Source organism: Pristiophorus japonicus, chromosome 4 (assembly GCF_044704955.1).
Source record: "Pristiophorus japonicus isolate sPriJap1 chromosome 4, sPriJap1.hap1, whole genome shotgun sequence".
NCBI lineage: Eukaryota > Metazoa > Chordata > Chondrichthyes > Pristiophoridae > Pristiophorus > Pristiophorus japonicus.
In genome coordinates, this window is record NC_091980.1 from 156,507,583 (window position 1) to 156,524,859 (window position 17,277).

A 17,277-nucleotide genomic window follows, 5' to 3' on the forward strand; every position below is an offset into this window, starting at 1 on the left:
CTCAACTGGAGTATTGTCTTCACTTTAGGAAGGATGTGAAGGCCTTAGAGAGGATACAGAAAAGATTTACGAGAATGATTCTAGGGATGAGGGACTTCAGTTCCGTGGATAGACCGGAGATGTTGGGGTTGTTCTCCTTTGAGCAGAGAAGTTAGAGAGGAGATTTGATAGAGGTGTTCAAAATCATGAGGCTTCTGGACAGAGTAGATCAAGAGAAACTGTAGCCATTGGCAGAAGGGTTGAGAACCAGAAGAGACAGATTTAAGGTGATTGGCGAAATAGCCAAAGGCGACACAGCAGCGAGTGGTTAAGATCTTGAATGCACTGCCTGAAAGGGTAGTGGAGTTGGATAAGTACGTGAAAGAAAAAAAATTGCAGGGCTACAGGGAAAGGGCGGGGTAGTGGGACTACCTGAGGTGCTCTTGCAGAGAGCCAGCACGAGCTCGACGGGCTGAGTGGCCTTCTTCCGTGCTGTAACCATTCTACGATTTATTGTGCTGCTCCTCTGTCCTTGCAGACTGACAGCGTTCATGTAAAAGCATTAATGGATGCAACATAATGCAGGTTAGAAAATCAATTGCTTGCAGTTGACTGCCAAGAATTTCTGTATCTATATGACTTACTACAGGGGTCGCTGTTAGGGCCACTGCTCTTTTTGATTTACATCAATAACCTGGACTTGGGTATTGGAGGCATAATTTCAAAGTTTGAAGATGACACAAAATTTGGAAATGTAGTAAAGAGGATAGTTGCAGGAGGACATGCAGACTGGTGAAATAGGCAGACACGTTGCAGATGAAATTTAATGCAGAGAATTGTGAAGTGGAAGGAAGAATGAGGAGAGGCAATATAAATTAAAGTTTGCATTGACAAATCTTTGAAGATAGCAAGAACAAATTGATACGGGTGTTAAAAGAGCATAAGGGATTCTGGGCTTTATAAATAAAAGCATGGCTACAAAAGCAAGAAAGTTATGCCAAACCTTTAGCAATCATTGGTTAGGCGCTCAATGGACTAAGTGTGTCTAATTCTGAGCACCGCACTTTAGGATGAATGTCAAGGAGGGGATTTATTAGAAGGGTACCAGGGATGAGGGACTTCAGTTATGTGGAGAAACAAGAGAAGCTGGGATTGTTCTCCTTAGAACAGAGAATGTTAAGGGGAGATTTGATATAGGTGTTTAAAATTATACGGGACTTGAGTCGGTAGGGAGAAACGGTTTCCATTGGCAGAAGGGTTGATCACCGGAAAACAGAGATTTAGGATCAGTGGGAAAGAAAACGGGGCAGATGGAGAATTTTTTTGTTTTAATGCAGTGCATTCTGATCTGGAATGCACTGCCTAAAAGGGTGGTGGAATCAGATTCAATGATAACTTTCGAAAGGGAATCGGATATATATTTAAAATGGAAAAATTGCAGGATGTGGGGAAAAGAGCAACAGTGGGGCTAATTGGATAGCTTGTTCAAAGAGCCAGCACAGACACGATGGAATAAATGGCCTCCTTCTGTGCTCGATTCTATGATAATATAATTAATGTTATCACAGTGATATGCTGTGGTAGGATAGAGAAAACCTCAAAAGGGTAATTACCCTTGGTTCTACTAATGTATTCAATAATCGATATTAAAGGGACAAGAGTAAAACTACTCTGACAAAAACAATTGAGAAGCAGTCTGTGGAAATTTGCATGACCTGACATATCCCACACCGAAAGAGTGCATGGAAGAGAGGGTGAAAGAAATGGGGTAAAACTACAAATTGAGACTGGGATTTCTGAAGTGAAAATCTATCCTTGATGTAATGTATTTGCTTTATGGGTTCTTGCTCAAGAATTTATAGCAACACATTGCTATTAAGAACTAGTTGGTTTATCAACAATGGTTTATCACACGATACATTACCAGCTCATCCACTAGGCTCACAACTGCACAACTCATTGTGGATGACCTAGACCCAACTAACTGGGGTTTTATTGAGTCTTGTGAACATCACATGACTGGCTAAGCCACTCACAATGCAACTGCTCTACAATTATTTTGTTGTAAATATAGCATCTCCAACAGTGCAGCACTCCCTCTGCACTGAAGTGTCAACTAGATTTTTGTGTTCAAGTGTCTGTGGTGGGATAGTCCTGTGAGCACACGCACAGGTGCATACATTACACTTGGCATTATTAACTGATAGCTCCCATCCAAGTCTGAATTGCCCATTTATCAAATATTTGCTTACGTAAATATTTCAACAGCAGCACACACATCTTCCACAGACTGGATTTGCTTCACCTTTGCTGAGACATGGACGGTGCCAAACAAGCTCCATAACTATCCATGCAATTAATTATTTCCGCAAGCAAAATTTCTCAAAAAAGATCATAGGCAGTCCCTCGAAATCGAGGAAGACTTGCTTCCACTCTGAAAGTGAGTTCTTGTCCAATACGGGAATTACAGTCTCGGGCAGACAGTCGTTGAAGGAAAGGGTGGGTGGGGAGGCTGGTTTGCCGCACGCTCCTTTCGTTGCCTGCGCTTGCTTTCGGCGACGAGACTCGAGGTGCTCAACGCTCTCCTGGATGCTCTTCCTCCACTTAGGGCAGTCTCTGGCCAGGGACTCCCAGGTATCAGTGGGGATGTTGCATTTTATCAGGGAGGTTTTGAGGGTGTCCTTGAAACCTTTCCTCTTCCCACCTGGGGCTCGCTTGCCATGTAGGAGTTCCGAGTAGAGCGCTTGCTTTGGGAGTCTTGTGTCAGGCATGCGAACAATGTGGCCCGCCCAACGGAGCTGGTAGAGTGAGGTCAGTGCTTCGATCCTGGGGATGTTGGCCTGATCGAGAACACGGACGTTGGTGGGTCTGTCCTCCCAGGGGATTTGCAGGATCTTGTGGAGACATCATTGATGGCATTTCTCCAGCGATTTGAGGCGTCAATGCACTTTTGTTTTGTAATGCTGTTAGTAGCAGGCAATTGGTGATATTAAGTGTAGAAAAAGAGGGCCCAAGTTTCCACACGATAAAAAACGGGCGCCCCTCCGAGCTGGGTGCCCGTTTTTCGCGCCGAAAAAAAAACGCGCGATTCTGGAGCGCCCTGCAGCTCCATGTCTGCTTGGCGTGGCGCCCAGGGGGGCGGAGCCTACACTCGCGCCGATTTTGTAAGTGGGAGGGGGCGGGTACCATTTAAATTAGTTTTTTTCCTGCCGGCAATGCTGCGCGTGCGCGTTGGAGCATTCGCGCACGCGCAGTGTGAAGGAAACATTGGCACTCGGCCATTTTTGTAGTTCTTTGTAGCTGTTTAATTTTTGAACATTTTTTAATAAAAGCACATTGCCATCAGCACATCGGCACTAAGGCTTCTTGCAGCAGTGAGAAGGCTGCAGGAAGCCTCAGAAAGTTGAGGCAGCCGTTTCCCTCCTCCTCCCCGGGAACGAACGGCTTCCTCCACCCCCCCCCCCCCCCCCCGCAGCATTCTCCCTGGCTGAAGCACTTTCACACAAGTAGGAAGATGGTTTATTTAATCTTTTCTTTGCTTATAAATTTTTATTCAGGTTGGATTTATTTGTATAATATTTGTATAAGTATAAATAAGGATTTATTATAGAATTTAATGACTTCCCTTCCCCCCGCCCCCCCCTCGTGCTGGACGCCTAATTTGTAACCTGCGCCTGATTTTTTAATGTGTAGACAAGGTTTTTTCAGTTCTACAAAAATCTTCACTTGCTCCATTCTAACTTAGTTTGGAGTACGTTTTCACTGTGGAAACTTTCAAATCAGGCGTCAGTGGCCGGACACGCCCCCTTTTGAAGAAAAAATTCTGTTCCAAAGTGGAACTGTTCTACCTGACTAGAACTGCAGAAAAAAAAATGTGGAGAATTGCGATTTCTAAGATAGTCCGTTCTCCACCAGTTGCTCCTAAAAATCAAGCGCAAATCATGTGGAAACTTGGGCCTAGAATGTTTACACTTCAGGAACCACACAAGTGTGAACAAGATTTGGCATGTTATGAAGAAAACATCCAGATACTATTTTAGCAGTGCTCCCTTGTTCCCACATTTTACACATTGTAAAGGTGTTCGATGCCTCCCATGAGAGTTTTTAATACAGAAAGTTTCCCTGCAGTGATCTGCTTAATGGTCATCAGAATTTAGCACTTGCGATTGAGCGCTTTGGGCAATCTTACCAGTTTACAAAGTCATTACAGGACAACTTGTGTCAATCAAGCCCTCACAGGCAGTTTCAGCATAAAACCGAGGGAACAAGATAGCAATGACAGAAAGGCTTGTCACTATACATGTCTAGAGCATCTGGAACAACTATAATACATCATTTACTGCTCCTATGCAGCAAAGCAAACACTTTCTCACCTGTGTACATATGCTATTACATTCGAATCAGACCGATCATACCGTGTCAACTTTAACCCAGTTCAGTCTTCCAAGACAGCTTTACTTTTGGATGCCCCCAAAAGTATGTCACCATACTCCACCTGCTCCACGATGACATGCAAGCAGTAATCCTTACCAATTGATCCATCACAGACCAAATTCATGTCCGGACCAGGGTCAAGCAGGGCTGCGTCATCACCCCAACCCTCTTCTCAATCTTCCTCGCTGCCATGCTCCACCTCACAGTTGATAAGCTCCCCGCTGGAGTGGAGCTAAACTACAGAACTAGTGGGAACATGTTCAACCTTCGCCGTCTCCAGGCCAGGTCCAAGACCACACCAACCTCTGTCGTCGAGCTACAGTACGCGGACAACGCCTGCGTCTGTACACACACACAGGCTGAACTCCAGGACATAGTCGACGTATTTATCGAGGCGTATGAAAGCATGGGCCTTACACTAAACATTAGTAAGACAAAGGTCCTCCACCAGCCTGTTCTTGGCGCACAGCACTGCCCCCGCAGCCCCCCCCCCCCCCGCCAAAACATCAAGATCCACAGCGTGGCCCTGGACAACGTGGACCACTTTCCCTATCTCGGGAGCCTCCCATTAACAAGATGTCCATTGATGATGAAATCCAACACCGTCTCCAGTGCAGCCTTTGGCCACCTGAGGAAGAGAGTGTTTGAAGATCAGTCCCTCAAAATGGTCACCAAGCTCATGGTCTACAGGGCTGTAGTAATACCCGCCCTCCAGTATGGCTCAGAGACGTGGACCATGTACAGTAGACACCTCAAGTCACTGGAGAAATACCACCAGCGATGTCTCCGCAAGATCGTGCAAATCCCCTGGGAGGACAGACGCACAAACATTAGCAACCTCGTCCAGCCCAATATCCCCAGCATTGAAGCACTGACCACACCTGATCAACTCCGCTGGGCAGTCCACATAGTCCGCATGCCAGACACGAGACTCCCAAAGCAAGCACTCAACTCGGAACTCCTTCACGGCAAACGAGCCAAAGGTAGGCAGCGGTAATGTTACAAGGACACCCTCAAAGCCTCCCTGATAAAGTGCGACATCCCCACTGACACCTGGGAGTCCTTGGCCATAGACCACCCTAAGTGGAGGAAGTGCATTCGGGAGGGCGCTGAGCTCCTCGAGTATCGTCGCCGAGAGCATGCAGAAATCAAGCGCAGGCAGCCAAAGAAGCATGCAGCAAACCAGGCTCCCTGCCCACCCTTTCCCTCAATGACCTGTGACACAGACTGTGGTGCTCGTATTGGACTGTACAGTCATCTAAAAACTCATGCTAAGAGTGGAAGCAAGTCTTCCTCGATTCCGAGGGACTGCCTATGATGATGATGACTGTCTTACATGGCAGATACTGTGCAATTTATGCAGCTATGACCCCAAATAGTAATTTCATAAGTTCAGAACATTTTTAGATGTGCAATTTATTATTATTTTTAAACTCTTTACAGAAAGACTTGTGTGTCACTGAGATCGAGAGCATCCATTTGCCAGCCTCCCCCCACGCTAGCCTGGAACCAAATCTTGCTCTAGTTTCTCTCCCATCTCCTCTCATGCTCTTTCTGAACTCATCTTGTCCATGCTTGCTCCCTTGACTCTATTCCCACTAAATTGATCAACACCCAACTTCTCTTCTTGGCTCCATGCTAGCTGACATTGTCCCCTACCCTTTCAAAACAACCATAATTTCTCCCCACCCCTCAAAATACCCACCCTCAACCCCTCGGTCCCTGAAAACTACTGCCCCATTTATAACCTCCCTTTCCTCTCCAAAGACCTTGAATGGGCTGTTGTCTCCCAAATCTGTGCCCACCTTTCCTGTAACTCCACATTTGAAACCCTCCAATCAGGTTTCTGTCCCTGCCAAAATACTGAAACGGCCCTTATAAAAGTCACAAATAATATCTTCTGTGGCTGACCACAGACCTCCTCGTCCTTCCTGCAGTCTTTGAGCACACACTGGGCAGATCACTGGGACTGCCCTGGCTCGAGCTACAACAAAGCATCTCCAGCATTTGCTTCTCTTCCCGCTTCCACACCATCACCCCTGGAGCCTCCCAAGGATCTATCCTTGGATTCCTCCTCTTCCTCATCTACATGCTGCCTCTCAGTCACATGAAGACACGGGATTAGGCTCCAAACTTGGACCGAAACACCTTTAATCACTAGGCTACTCTGAAAACAAACATTTTTTTAAAAAAAATAGCTTCTGGTAATTTCAGGAGGAAATTTGAAATTCTGCATTGTGTATTCTGAAGGACAGTGGCTATTTAAAAAGAACTCCCATCAAATACAATAAAGTCTTTTCAGTTTCTTGCTTGAACATGGAAATCCTGAATTGCGATCTAAAAATACACAGATTAATAATTATTACTGGAGTACAATTATAATAGTAGATCATCATGAGATTTAAACGGTTGTCAAATCACATCAGCTCCAGAATCTCACTGTAGAGCAGCAATACAGTATCAGTAGTAGAGGCTAAATGATTAAAAGTGGACATTAAAGCTCTTATTTAATTCACAGTAGTTTTATGCCCAAAAGCATAATTAACAATACCCTCTTTTGGTTCTTAAAGAAGCTATTGTCGACAATTTTAACTAACTCTCATCCGCTGCCAACACCCTTTCCCTGTAATATCTCCAAGTTTGCAGATGACACTAAACTGGGTGGCGGTGTGAGGAGGACGCTAAAAGGCTGCAGGGTGACTTGGACAGGTTAGGTGAGTGGACAAATGCATGGCAGATGCAGTATAATGTGGATAAATGTGAGGTTATCCACTTTGGGGGCAAAAATACAAAGGCAGATTATCTGAATGGCGGCAGATCAAGAAAGGAGGAGGTGCAATGAGACCTGGGGGTCATGGTTCATCAGTCATTGAAAGTTGGCATGCAGGTACAGCAGGCGGTGAAGGCGGAAAATGGTATGTTGGCCTTCATAGCAAGGGGATTTGAGTATAGGTGCAGGGAGGTCTTACTGCAGTTGTACAGAGCCTTGGTGAGGCCTCACTTGGAATATTGTGTTCAGTTTTGGTCTCCTAATCTGAGGAAGGACGTCCTTGCTATTGAGGGAGTGCAGCAAAGGTTCACCAGACTGATTCCCGCGATGGCGGGACTGACATATGAGGAGAGACTGGATCAACTGGGCCTTTATACACGAGTTTAGAAGGATGAGAGGGGATCTCACAGAAACATATAAGATTCTGACGGGACTGGACAGGTTAGATGCGGGAAGAATGTTCCTGATGATGGGGAAGTCTAGAACCAGGGGACACAGTCTTAGGATAAGGGGTAGGCCATTTAGGACTGCGATGAGGAGAAACTTCTTCACTCAGAGAGTTGTTAACCTGTGGAATTCTCTACCGCAAAGAGTTGTTGATGCCAGTTCATTGGATATATTCAAGAGGGAGTTAGATATGGCCCTTACGGCTAAAGGGATCAAGGGGTATGGAGAGAAAGCAGGAAAGGGGTACTGAGGGAATGATCAGCCATGATCTTATTGAATGGTGGTGCAGGCTCGAAGGGCCGAATGGCCTACTCCGGCACCTATTTTCTATGTTTCTATGACAGTGGATAGGCAATGGCAAACATTTAAAGATAACATGGATGAGCTTCAACAATTGTACATCCCTGTTTGGAGTAAAAATAAAACGGGAAAGGTGACTCAACCGTGGCTAACAAGGCAAATTAAGGATAGTGTTAAATCCAAGGAAGAGGCATATAAATTAGCCAGAAAAAGCAGCAAACCTGAGGACTGGGAGAAATTTAGAATTCAGCAGAGGTCAAACGGTTTAATTAGGAGGGGGAAAATAGAGTATGAGAGGATGCTTGCCGGGAACATAAAAACTGACTGCAAAAGCTTCGATAGATATGTGAAGAGAAAAAGATTAGTGAAGACAAACGTAGGTGCCTTGCAGTCAGATTCAGGTGAATTTATAATGGGGAACAAAGAAATGGCAGACCAGTTGAACTAATACTTTGGTTCTGTCTTCATGAAGGAAGACACAAATAACCTTCCGGAAATACTCGGGGACCGAGGGTCTAGTGAGAAGGAGGAACTGAAGAATAGCCTTATTAGGCGGGAAATTGTGTTAAGGAAATTGATGGGATTGAAGGCTGACAAATCCCCGGGGCCTGATAGTCTGCATCCGAGTACTTAAGGAAGTGGCCCTAGAAATAGTGGATGCATTGGTGATCATTTTCTAACAGACTATCGACTCTGGATCAGTCCCTATGGACTGGAGGGTAGCTAATGTAACACCACTTTTTAAAAAAGGAGGGAGAGAGAAAACAGGTAATTATAAACCGGTTAGCCTGACATCAGTAGCAGGAAAAATGTTGGAATCAATTATTAAGTGTTATTATTAAGAATCAATTTGGAAAGCAGTGACAGGATCGGTCCACATAGCATGGATTTATGAAAGGGAAATCATGCTTGACAAATCTTCTAGAATTTTTTGAGGATGTAACTAGTAGAGTGGACAAGCAAGAACCTGTGGATATGATGTATTTGGCCTTTTAAAAGGCTTTTGACAAGGTCCCACATAAGAGATTGGTGTGCAAAATTAAAGCACATGGTATTGGGGGTAACGTACTGATGTGGATAGAGAACTGGTTGGCAGACAGGAAGCAGAGAGTCGGGATAAACAGGTCCTTTTCAGAATGGCAGGCAGTGACTGGTGGGGTGCCACAGGGCTCAGTGCTGGGACCCCAGCTATTACAATATACATTAATGATTTCGATGAAGGAATTGAGTGTAATAGCTCCAAGTTTGCAGATGACACTAAATTGGGTGACGGTGTGAGCTGTGAGGAGGACGCTAAGAGACTGCAGGGTGACTTAGACAGGTTAGGTGAGTGGGCAAATGCATGGCAGATGCAGTATAATGTGCATAAATGTGAGGTTATCCACTTTGGGGGCAAAAACACGAAGGCCGAATATTATCTGAATGGCGGCAGATTAGGAAAAGGGGAGGTGCAACAAGACCTGGGTGTCATGGTACATCAGTCATTGAAAGTTGGCATGCAGGTACAGCAGATGTGGAAGGCGGCAAATGGTATATTGGCCTTCATAGTTTGGGGATTTGAGTATAGGTGCAGGGAGGTCTTACTGCAGTTGTACAGGGCCTTGGTGAGGCCTCACCTGGAATAGTGTGTTCAGTTTTGGTCTCCTAATCTGAGGAAGGACGTTCTTGCTATCAAGGAAATGCAATGAAGGTTCACCAGACTGATTCCCGGGATGGCAGGACTGACATATGAGGAGACTGGATCGACTGTGCCTGTAATTCACTGGAGTTTAGAAGGATGAGAGGGGATCTCACAGAAACATAAAATTCTGATGGGACTGGACAGGTTAGATGCAGGAAGAATGTTTCCGATGTTGGGGAAGTCCAGAACAAGGAGACACAGCCTAAGGATAAGGGGTAAGCTATTTAGGACTGAGATGAGGAGAAACTTCATTCAGAGAGTTGTTAACCTGTGGAATTCCCTACCGCAGAGAGTTGTTGATGCCAGTTCATTGGATATATTCAAGAGGGAGTTAGATATGCCCCTTATGGCTAAAGTGATCAAGGGGTTTGGAGAGAAAGTAGGAAAGGGGTACTGAAGTGAAGGATCAGCCATGTTCTTATTGAATGGTGGTGCAGGCTCGAAGGGCTGAATGGCCTACTCCTGCACCTATTTTCTATGTTTCTATATACCATTCACAAGTCTGAAATTTGTTCTGCAATATCAGACTATTATTTTTTTTAAACCCTGGCGCTGGCTTACTTGTACAAATATGCCCCGGGACACTTTGGGACATTAGCTCTGGCCACATGGAGGTCTCCAGGCACAGCCTAGGGACACGGTGCCCTCTCCCATTACAGTCCTGTCATTGCCGAGCTCACCAGCGGTCTGATTTCCTGCCCCCAACCCCCCCCGCCCCCCGGGACCTCCATCAATTCCAATAAACCGCCTCCCTCCCCTCAGGCGCCGAATGACACGGCCTGTGGATGGGGCCTTTCCTGGAGATTGTACGCAAGAGGGTTGGTGTCAAGCATTAGTTCTTAAACACGATCTTATTAAATATTTTCTCTGAACGTAGATGTTATAACTATGCATCCTTTGGATACAAACCACATTAGCATATAACGTTAACGATGAATAGCATGTGGGGTGACTAATTGTGGATTACAATATCTGCTGTGTTTCCGTAATAGTACCTCGGCAATTAGCTTGTGTCATGCTCTCGTCAGGTTTGCAGAGGAAGATATCCAAGAATCAGGTGGAGCAGAAGTGGCCTGGTCACACTATGACCGATCTGGAGGAGTGTGTCGCAGCCTTAGTGGGCACACATACTCGTTTTGCCACCCGTGGTGGTGCAGATCCCATTGTTGCGCCACGTGAGTAATGTGTAAACCAGTGGTAATTTAAAGTAATTTAGTGATATTTGATTATATGAATGATGTAATGTTATACATGCAGCTTCTGTACTCTCATGTTAATCATATGTAACATGTCTCGTTCACATTTATTGCAGTAAAGTTGCTCCTTGTACATATGCCTGTGAAGCGCAAGCATTCTTATGTCTCCCCTTCTCTTCTACTAACCTCAATTATGTTTTCCAGCTCCCCAGGTGCAACGGGAGGCCCCTGGAGCATCACCCCTACCTACCGCTGCTGGTCGCGCTGACTGCGGGGGAAGAACAAGAACAAAGGAGGAGGACGACGAGCCTGAAGGGTCATCTGCGGTACCTGCTGCCACGCCATCCTCAACGGATGAAGTAGCGGGGCCAAGTGGCTTGCAGCAGGCCACTCAGTCGTCCAGTGCCCATGCCGACCCCGCGGAGGTTGGGTCGGCGAGGTAGGCACGCACTGCGACGGGCAGATGTCAACAAGGACATGGTGTCACTGTTGAGGGTGAGCGTTAACATAGGTCAAGAGCTCCTCCAGGAGATTGGTGGCTTGACCGGCAATATTGCCACACTATCTGCCGGAATCTCGGAAAACATTGGGCAGATGGTTGCGGCAATGTGGCGAACGACCGACTATCGATGCCTTGTTGGTTGTAACGTCTCCTCCTCCTCAGCAGTCTGCCACCTCTTTGATTGGGCACATAATGCTCTTCAGTGAACATTCTCCCATCTCTATTCTGCAGTATGTTAGTAGTCATCAATACTGGTTGAGAAATTAGAGGCCTCATCACTATAAATTCCCTAATCTATTTTCTTAAATTGTCCTCAACAAATACAATATAAACTGGAAATTAACCACAATGTGATTAGATGATTGGCAAGATTCAAAAACGTCCTTAAAATCACTCACGAATGACTTCTCCTCCTAACCACTTCAAGCAGCCTTTTATTAAAGATGCTCCGAATTACAAAATGGCGTCCATAGTGCCGAGTTAAGGTCAAGTGATTGCAGCTTTTCTTGAGCATCTTTTTGGGCAAGCGATCATTTGGGCGAAGTATGAGCGAAATGCCGAAAGTAGAGCTCGGTGATAATCTGGGCGATAATCGGGCGCTAGTTTCCATTATAAACATTATTCTGAGCCTTGCATGAGGATAAAAATTTTTTTTAAAAATAGGCCGGGCAATGCAACTCATTCCGTATACCGAAAGTTGTGCCAGTGATAAATGGGCGATAATCGGGTGCTATTTTCCATCAAATATGGGCGATAGCCTGAATCTCAGCACTTATGAGTGCGAAATGGGCGATGTGCCGAAAGTCTTGCCCCCAATGTCCCACCTAAAATGTCAACCTAATCTCTTTCAGATACTCATCAACCTGCTGTGTATTTCCCAACAATTCCCATTTCAGATTCTCAGTATTCAGCGTTTTCTTTTTATTTATACTTAGAAACACATGACTGTGTAGATTTGAATGAGTACAGAAGTCTTCCGGAGCAGAGTAAGGATGATGCTTCTAACACATGGCATACGCATAGTCTAGGTACTGCAGCAAATGTCCCTTCCAGTGCACAGGAAGACTGAACTTCCTTCCTTCCTGAACTTCCACATAATTTCTTCAAGCCCTGGGTGAAACATTGTTAACTATTTGCACTATTACAATGCCAGATTTTATTTAAATCCCCAGAGGTTTGCTAAAATCTAAATCGTCATTCCAAAAAAGTTCTTTCTTCACATTTACTAAAAACATGGTTCACGCCAATCCCCGTTACTCCACTCACAGTAGCTTCCATAAGAACATAAAAAATAGGAGTAGGCCCTACGGCCCCTCGAGCCTGCTCCGCCATTCAATGAGATGGCTGATCTACCTCAACTCCACTTTCCCGCCCGATCTCTATATCCCTCGATTCCCCTAGACTCCAAAAATCTATTTCTCTCAGCCTTGAATATATTCAGAGACTCAGCATCCACAGCTCTCTGGGGCAGAGAATTCCAAAGATTCTCAATCCGTAACATCTTTACCTAAAATGCTGGTTTGATACATCACTTCAGGTAGAGCTTTGTGGCCTTGAAGTCAGAGTATGCAGCTGACATTTTATTTATTTATTTATTTATTAATGAGTTTTTAAATTCACAGTCAATAAGAAATAAATCTTTAATCCCATCGAAGCTCATTCCTCTAGTCACTTAGTTATTGCTTGCATTACCCGTTTCACTCGATGCCATGGTCACCATGTAACTACAATGCAATTATGGTGCCCATCACCATAGGTTAATGCCAACAGGTCACCAATAATAACAGTGCCCAGCAGCAATTAACTACATGTCAAGCAGAGGCTAGTGGAATGCTCGCCTTAATATCTAGAGGACTAGAATACAAGGTGGTAGAAGTTATGCTGCAGCTATACAAAGCTCTGGTTTGACCACACCTGGAGTACAGTGAGCAGTTCTGGGCACCACACCGTAGGAAGGATATATTGGCCTTGAAGGGAGTGCAGCTTAGGTTTACCAGAATGATACCCAGATCCGAAGGGCTAAATTACAAGGAGAGATTACAAAAACTAGGGCTGCATTCCCTAGAATTTAAACGGTGAAGGGGTAATTTGATTAAAATGTTCAAGCTATCAAGTGGAACAGATAGGGTTAGATAGAGAGAAACTATTTCCGCTGGTTGGGGAGTCTAGGACGAGGGGGCATAGTCTAAAAGTTAGAGCCAGAGCTGTCAGGAGAGAAATCAGGAAACACTCTACACGCAAAGCATGGTAGAAGTTTGGAACTCTCTTCTGCAGACAGTAATTGATGCTAGATCAATTGTTAATTTTAAATCTGAGATTGATAGCTTTTTATAAACCAAAGGTATTAAGGGATAGGGGGCAAAGGCCTTCTGATGAAAGGTCATCTCTTTCCACAGATGCTGCCTGACCGGTTGAGTATTTCTAACATTTTCAGGTTTTTATTTAGGTATAAAAATAAATTGGGGCAGCTAATGTGTCTCAAAAGATAAATGGGTGATAGTTGTGACTGACCCATCTGGTCCACTAAAATCACACATCTCTGTATATCAAGAAACAAACGGTCTGAATACACATTTACTTCAAAACAGTGCTTGCTGGAAAGCTGTAACTTTAAAAAGGTACTTATAGCCACACTTAAGTGTAATGATAGTGCTTACAGCAACCAATTTCCAAATATTTTTAGCCAGAGTGGTATGTTCATTTGAGGGCATACCAGAACTATACAGAACATTTGTTCAACTACATGGATGCAATTTAGAAAAGTCAGCGTAGAATTTTCTGGTTCAAAACTGAAATTCAATGTAGCCATGTCTATGTCAGATTGGTTCCTATGGTTGTCTGATCAACAAGACGATATGTGCTGCATGCAATCTAACAGAGATAATTTAATTGGTACCAGACAGTCACAGTGATTGAAAACTGATCAGATTGACTTATCTATATGCCAATTTAATTTAAGCATCGAGTGTCAACTTGGCTCGATTGGTAGCACTCCTCAATCAATAAGTGCTGGGTTCAATCCCCATTACAGCCTTCAGCATAAAATGCAGGCTGACACTGCAGTGCAGTACTGACAGAGTTCTGTATTGGTAGAGGTGCTTTATTTCAGATGAGACAGTAAACCAAGTAAACCTGCCTGCTCGGTTGACATAAAATACTCAAAACTCCCTTCAATAATCACTAAAAGCAAATTATTTTCTTATTCATTTGCTGTTTGAGGGACCTTGTATGCAAATTGTCTACTGCATAAAACAGTGACAGCACTGCATGCAAAGTGCTTTAGGACATCCTGAAGAAGCAATAAAGCACTATATAAATGCAAAAGCAAGAGAATGCGAATGCTGGAATCTTAAACAACAGAAAATGCTGGAAATCTCTGTTTCTCTCCAGATGCTGCCTGACCCGCTGAGAATTCCAGCGCTTTTCCGTTTATACTACAGGCAACTCTCGATTATCTGGGTCCCTCGGGGATTGGGCTATTCCAGGTAAACGATTTTCCCGTTAGGGTGAGTCTACATTTTAAAGTTAAAACTTTACTGAATCAATACAATCAACTACAAACAGTAACAAAAGATGGACATTACCAGCATGTACAGGTTCTGTGCCTGGAACCCGGTGCCGGCACTGCCCCCGTTCCCAACGTCAGCGGCAGCCGCGAGAGACAGCAGCTGCAGCAGCGCACGTGCACACATACACACACACAAAGCAAGGGCAGAGGAGGGTGATTTTTATGGTGAGAGAGAGAGAGAGAGAGAGGAAGGATAGAGAGAGAGAATGAGCAAATACAAAAGGAGCACAGTGTTTGGAAGGCGGTTTTTCCAAATTATTTGGCGCTGTCTTTTCACTTGTTAGCAACAGAATTTTAAATCCCGTTACAATGGTTTCCCATTGGATCAGTGTATGGATAATCGAGAGCTGCCTGTATATAAATGCAAGTTCTTTCTTAAATGTGAACATTCTGCTGACCCCACTAGAATTGTTATTAAATTGTAATCAATACAACACAAAGTCTCCCACGAAGAAATCACTTCATTTAAGTAAATAATTGAAAAGTGCAAAGACTTTACCTTGACCTGAAAGCTACATTTGCCACTGCGGACTGCTTCTTCATCAGTCTGCCACTGATGCGGTCGACTCGATTCCGGAACATAGATGTCTTTCTTGCGCCTGAAGCTCTGTCGTAACTTGTTCATTTTTGACCACTCACTTTCTGACAAAGGAAAAACATTGCATGTTAAATTGTGGCCCACTGAAAGTACTGGGTTATTTCTTTTTCCTGACAGCAGTCATTCATTCTCTAGCACAAATCACTTCTTAATACAATGAACAGAAAATGCAGACATTTTTATATCAATCAAAATCACATGCCATTATGACTGTGCCAATTAGTCGAACAGAACAAATTACTCACCTAATCATAGAAATCAATTTAACGAATTGTCTTATTGCACAACCCTAACCAACGTGGCATGTACAGCTCTACTGAATGTAGTTATATATATTCCATTCTCAGCAAGGTGTTAAAGTTGTTGCAAATAATTTTTTCCCAAAAAGGGATTTTTTCCCCCCTCTTCCCTTGCTTGTGCTTTCCAGCAACTCTCTCAGCATCCAGTCAACCTACTGCCAATGCTGCCGCACACGGAGCATTGGGAAGCAATTCGGTTGTGAAGGACGTCCTAGCTGAGTCTGATCAGTCCTCACCCAACACCCAGAGAGAGACTCCTTAGCACAAGTCCTTGGAAAGCGATCATGAGCACAAACAATGGCTGCTGTTCCCTGCCAATCGCAACACTGCCAACACTGCTCTGAGACAGTCTGTGAGGAGAGGCATGAATAGTTGGGGCACAATGTTGAATCGCTGCAATTACCCTTCCTTCCTGTGGAGGAAGAGACCTGGCGTCTCTTGTGTGGGGTAATTTACAGCTGTTGGCATAAATACTAGTCCAAGGCACAACAAATTATTGCTCTACCACATTGTGCCATATCCAGTTTTTTTCCTGAACTAAATTCAACAGCAAGAGTAATTGAGTATTGGCTGGAAAAAAAATGGTGAACAAATGGATGATTTATACACTCAATGGGATGATCCCTTGTTCATTTAGATTATCATGCAAGTCCTTCCTTCGCTCAATACTAAATGAGAAACTTTGAGATACAGACTTGATTTAAAAGGTTTATGCTGCTAATGATAAAGGTAAAGTTCCCTTCCCCTTTGAAGCTGATTTTACAGCCAGCCACACAAAAAAAAATACTCTCAATCACTCCATTCTTTCCAACTATAGCCCCATGTCTAACTTCCCTTTCCTCTCCAGGACCTGGAACACGTAATTGCTACCCTGTTTGCCCTTTGTGATTAGGAGCCTGGAGGCGATCCCTTCTATTCATCCTCAAACTCCCAACTGCATTCAGTACGACTGACCAATTAAGCCTCCTGCTATGTGGTCCATCCCTGCTCACCCACCCACTTTCTCTGCAAAAATCATCAAATCATGGCTCAGTCTCAAGTGAAGTCCACCAAGGGAAGGATGTTGATTGTTGGGAAGCATTGAACTCCAGCTTGACCCATTATAAATACAACACAAGAAAAAAATTGAAATAAAACAAGCTTTATTTTTCCCCTAGCTTTTCCCGTCTCTTAAAAGTAGTGACTCTCAGAATTTCACAGCTGTTGGCATTCATTTGGTAACTGAGCCAAATGGATGTTCTGTGTGTGTAAGGCCACACACGGAGTATTGGGAAGCAATTCGGTTGTGAAGGGCGTCCCAGCTGAATCTCATCTGTCCTTAGCCAACACCCAGAGAGAGACACTCCTCAGCAAGTTATTGGAAATCTATTATGAGCACAAACCCGGACTGTTTTTTTCCTTCCAATCGCCGTGCCCAAATTATTCCTGTTATCAACCAACTCCACGACCAAAATCAAACCTGGCACTGGAATGGCTTACTATTCCAGGCAGTGCCTATACTTG

The 17,277-nt window shown here is 44.3% G+C and overlaps 1 protein-coding gene across 10 annotated transcripts in view; it reads right to left on the reverse strand.

Annotated features, from left to right (window-relative positions):
• Positions 1–17,277, reverse strand: part of LOC139263125 (protein numb homolog) — a 228,782-nt gene that overhangs the window by 78,046 nt on the left and 133,459 nt on the right. For 8 of the 10 annotated variants that reach the window (XM_070878706.1, XM_070878705.1, XM_070878704.1 and 5 more), the window contains one exon: positions 15,377–15,519. In XM_070878706.1, the coding sequence (XP_070734807.1) occupies positions 15,377–15,502 (126 nt within the window). In that variant the 5' untranslated portion in view covers positions 15,503–15,519. The remainder of the gene's footprint in view (positions 1–15,376; positions 15,520–17,277) is intronic. The other 2 variants (XM_070878707.1, XM_070878708.1) reach the window with 1 other exon arrangement.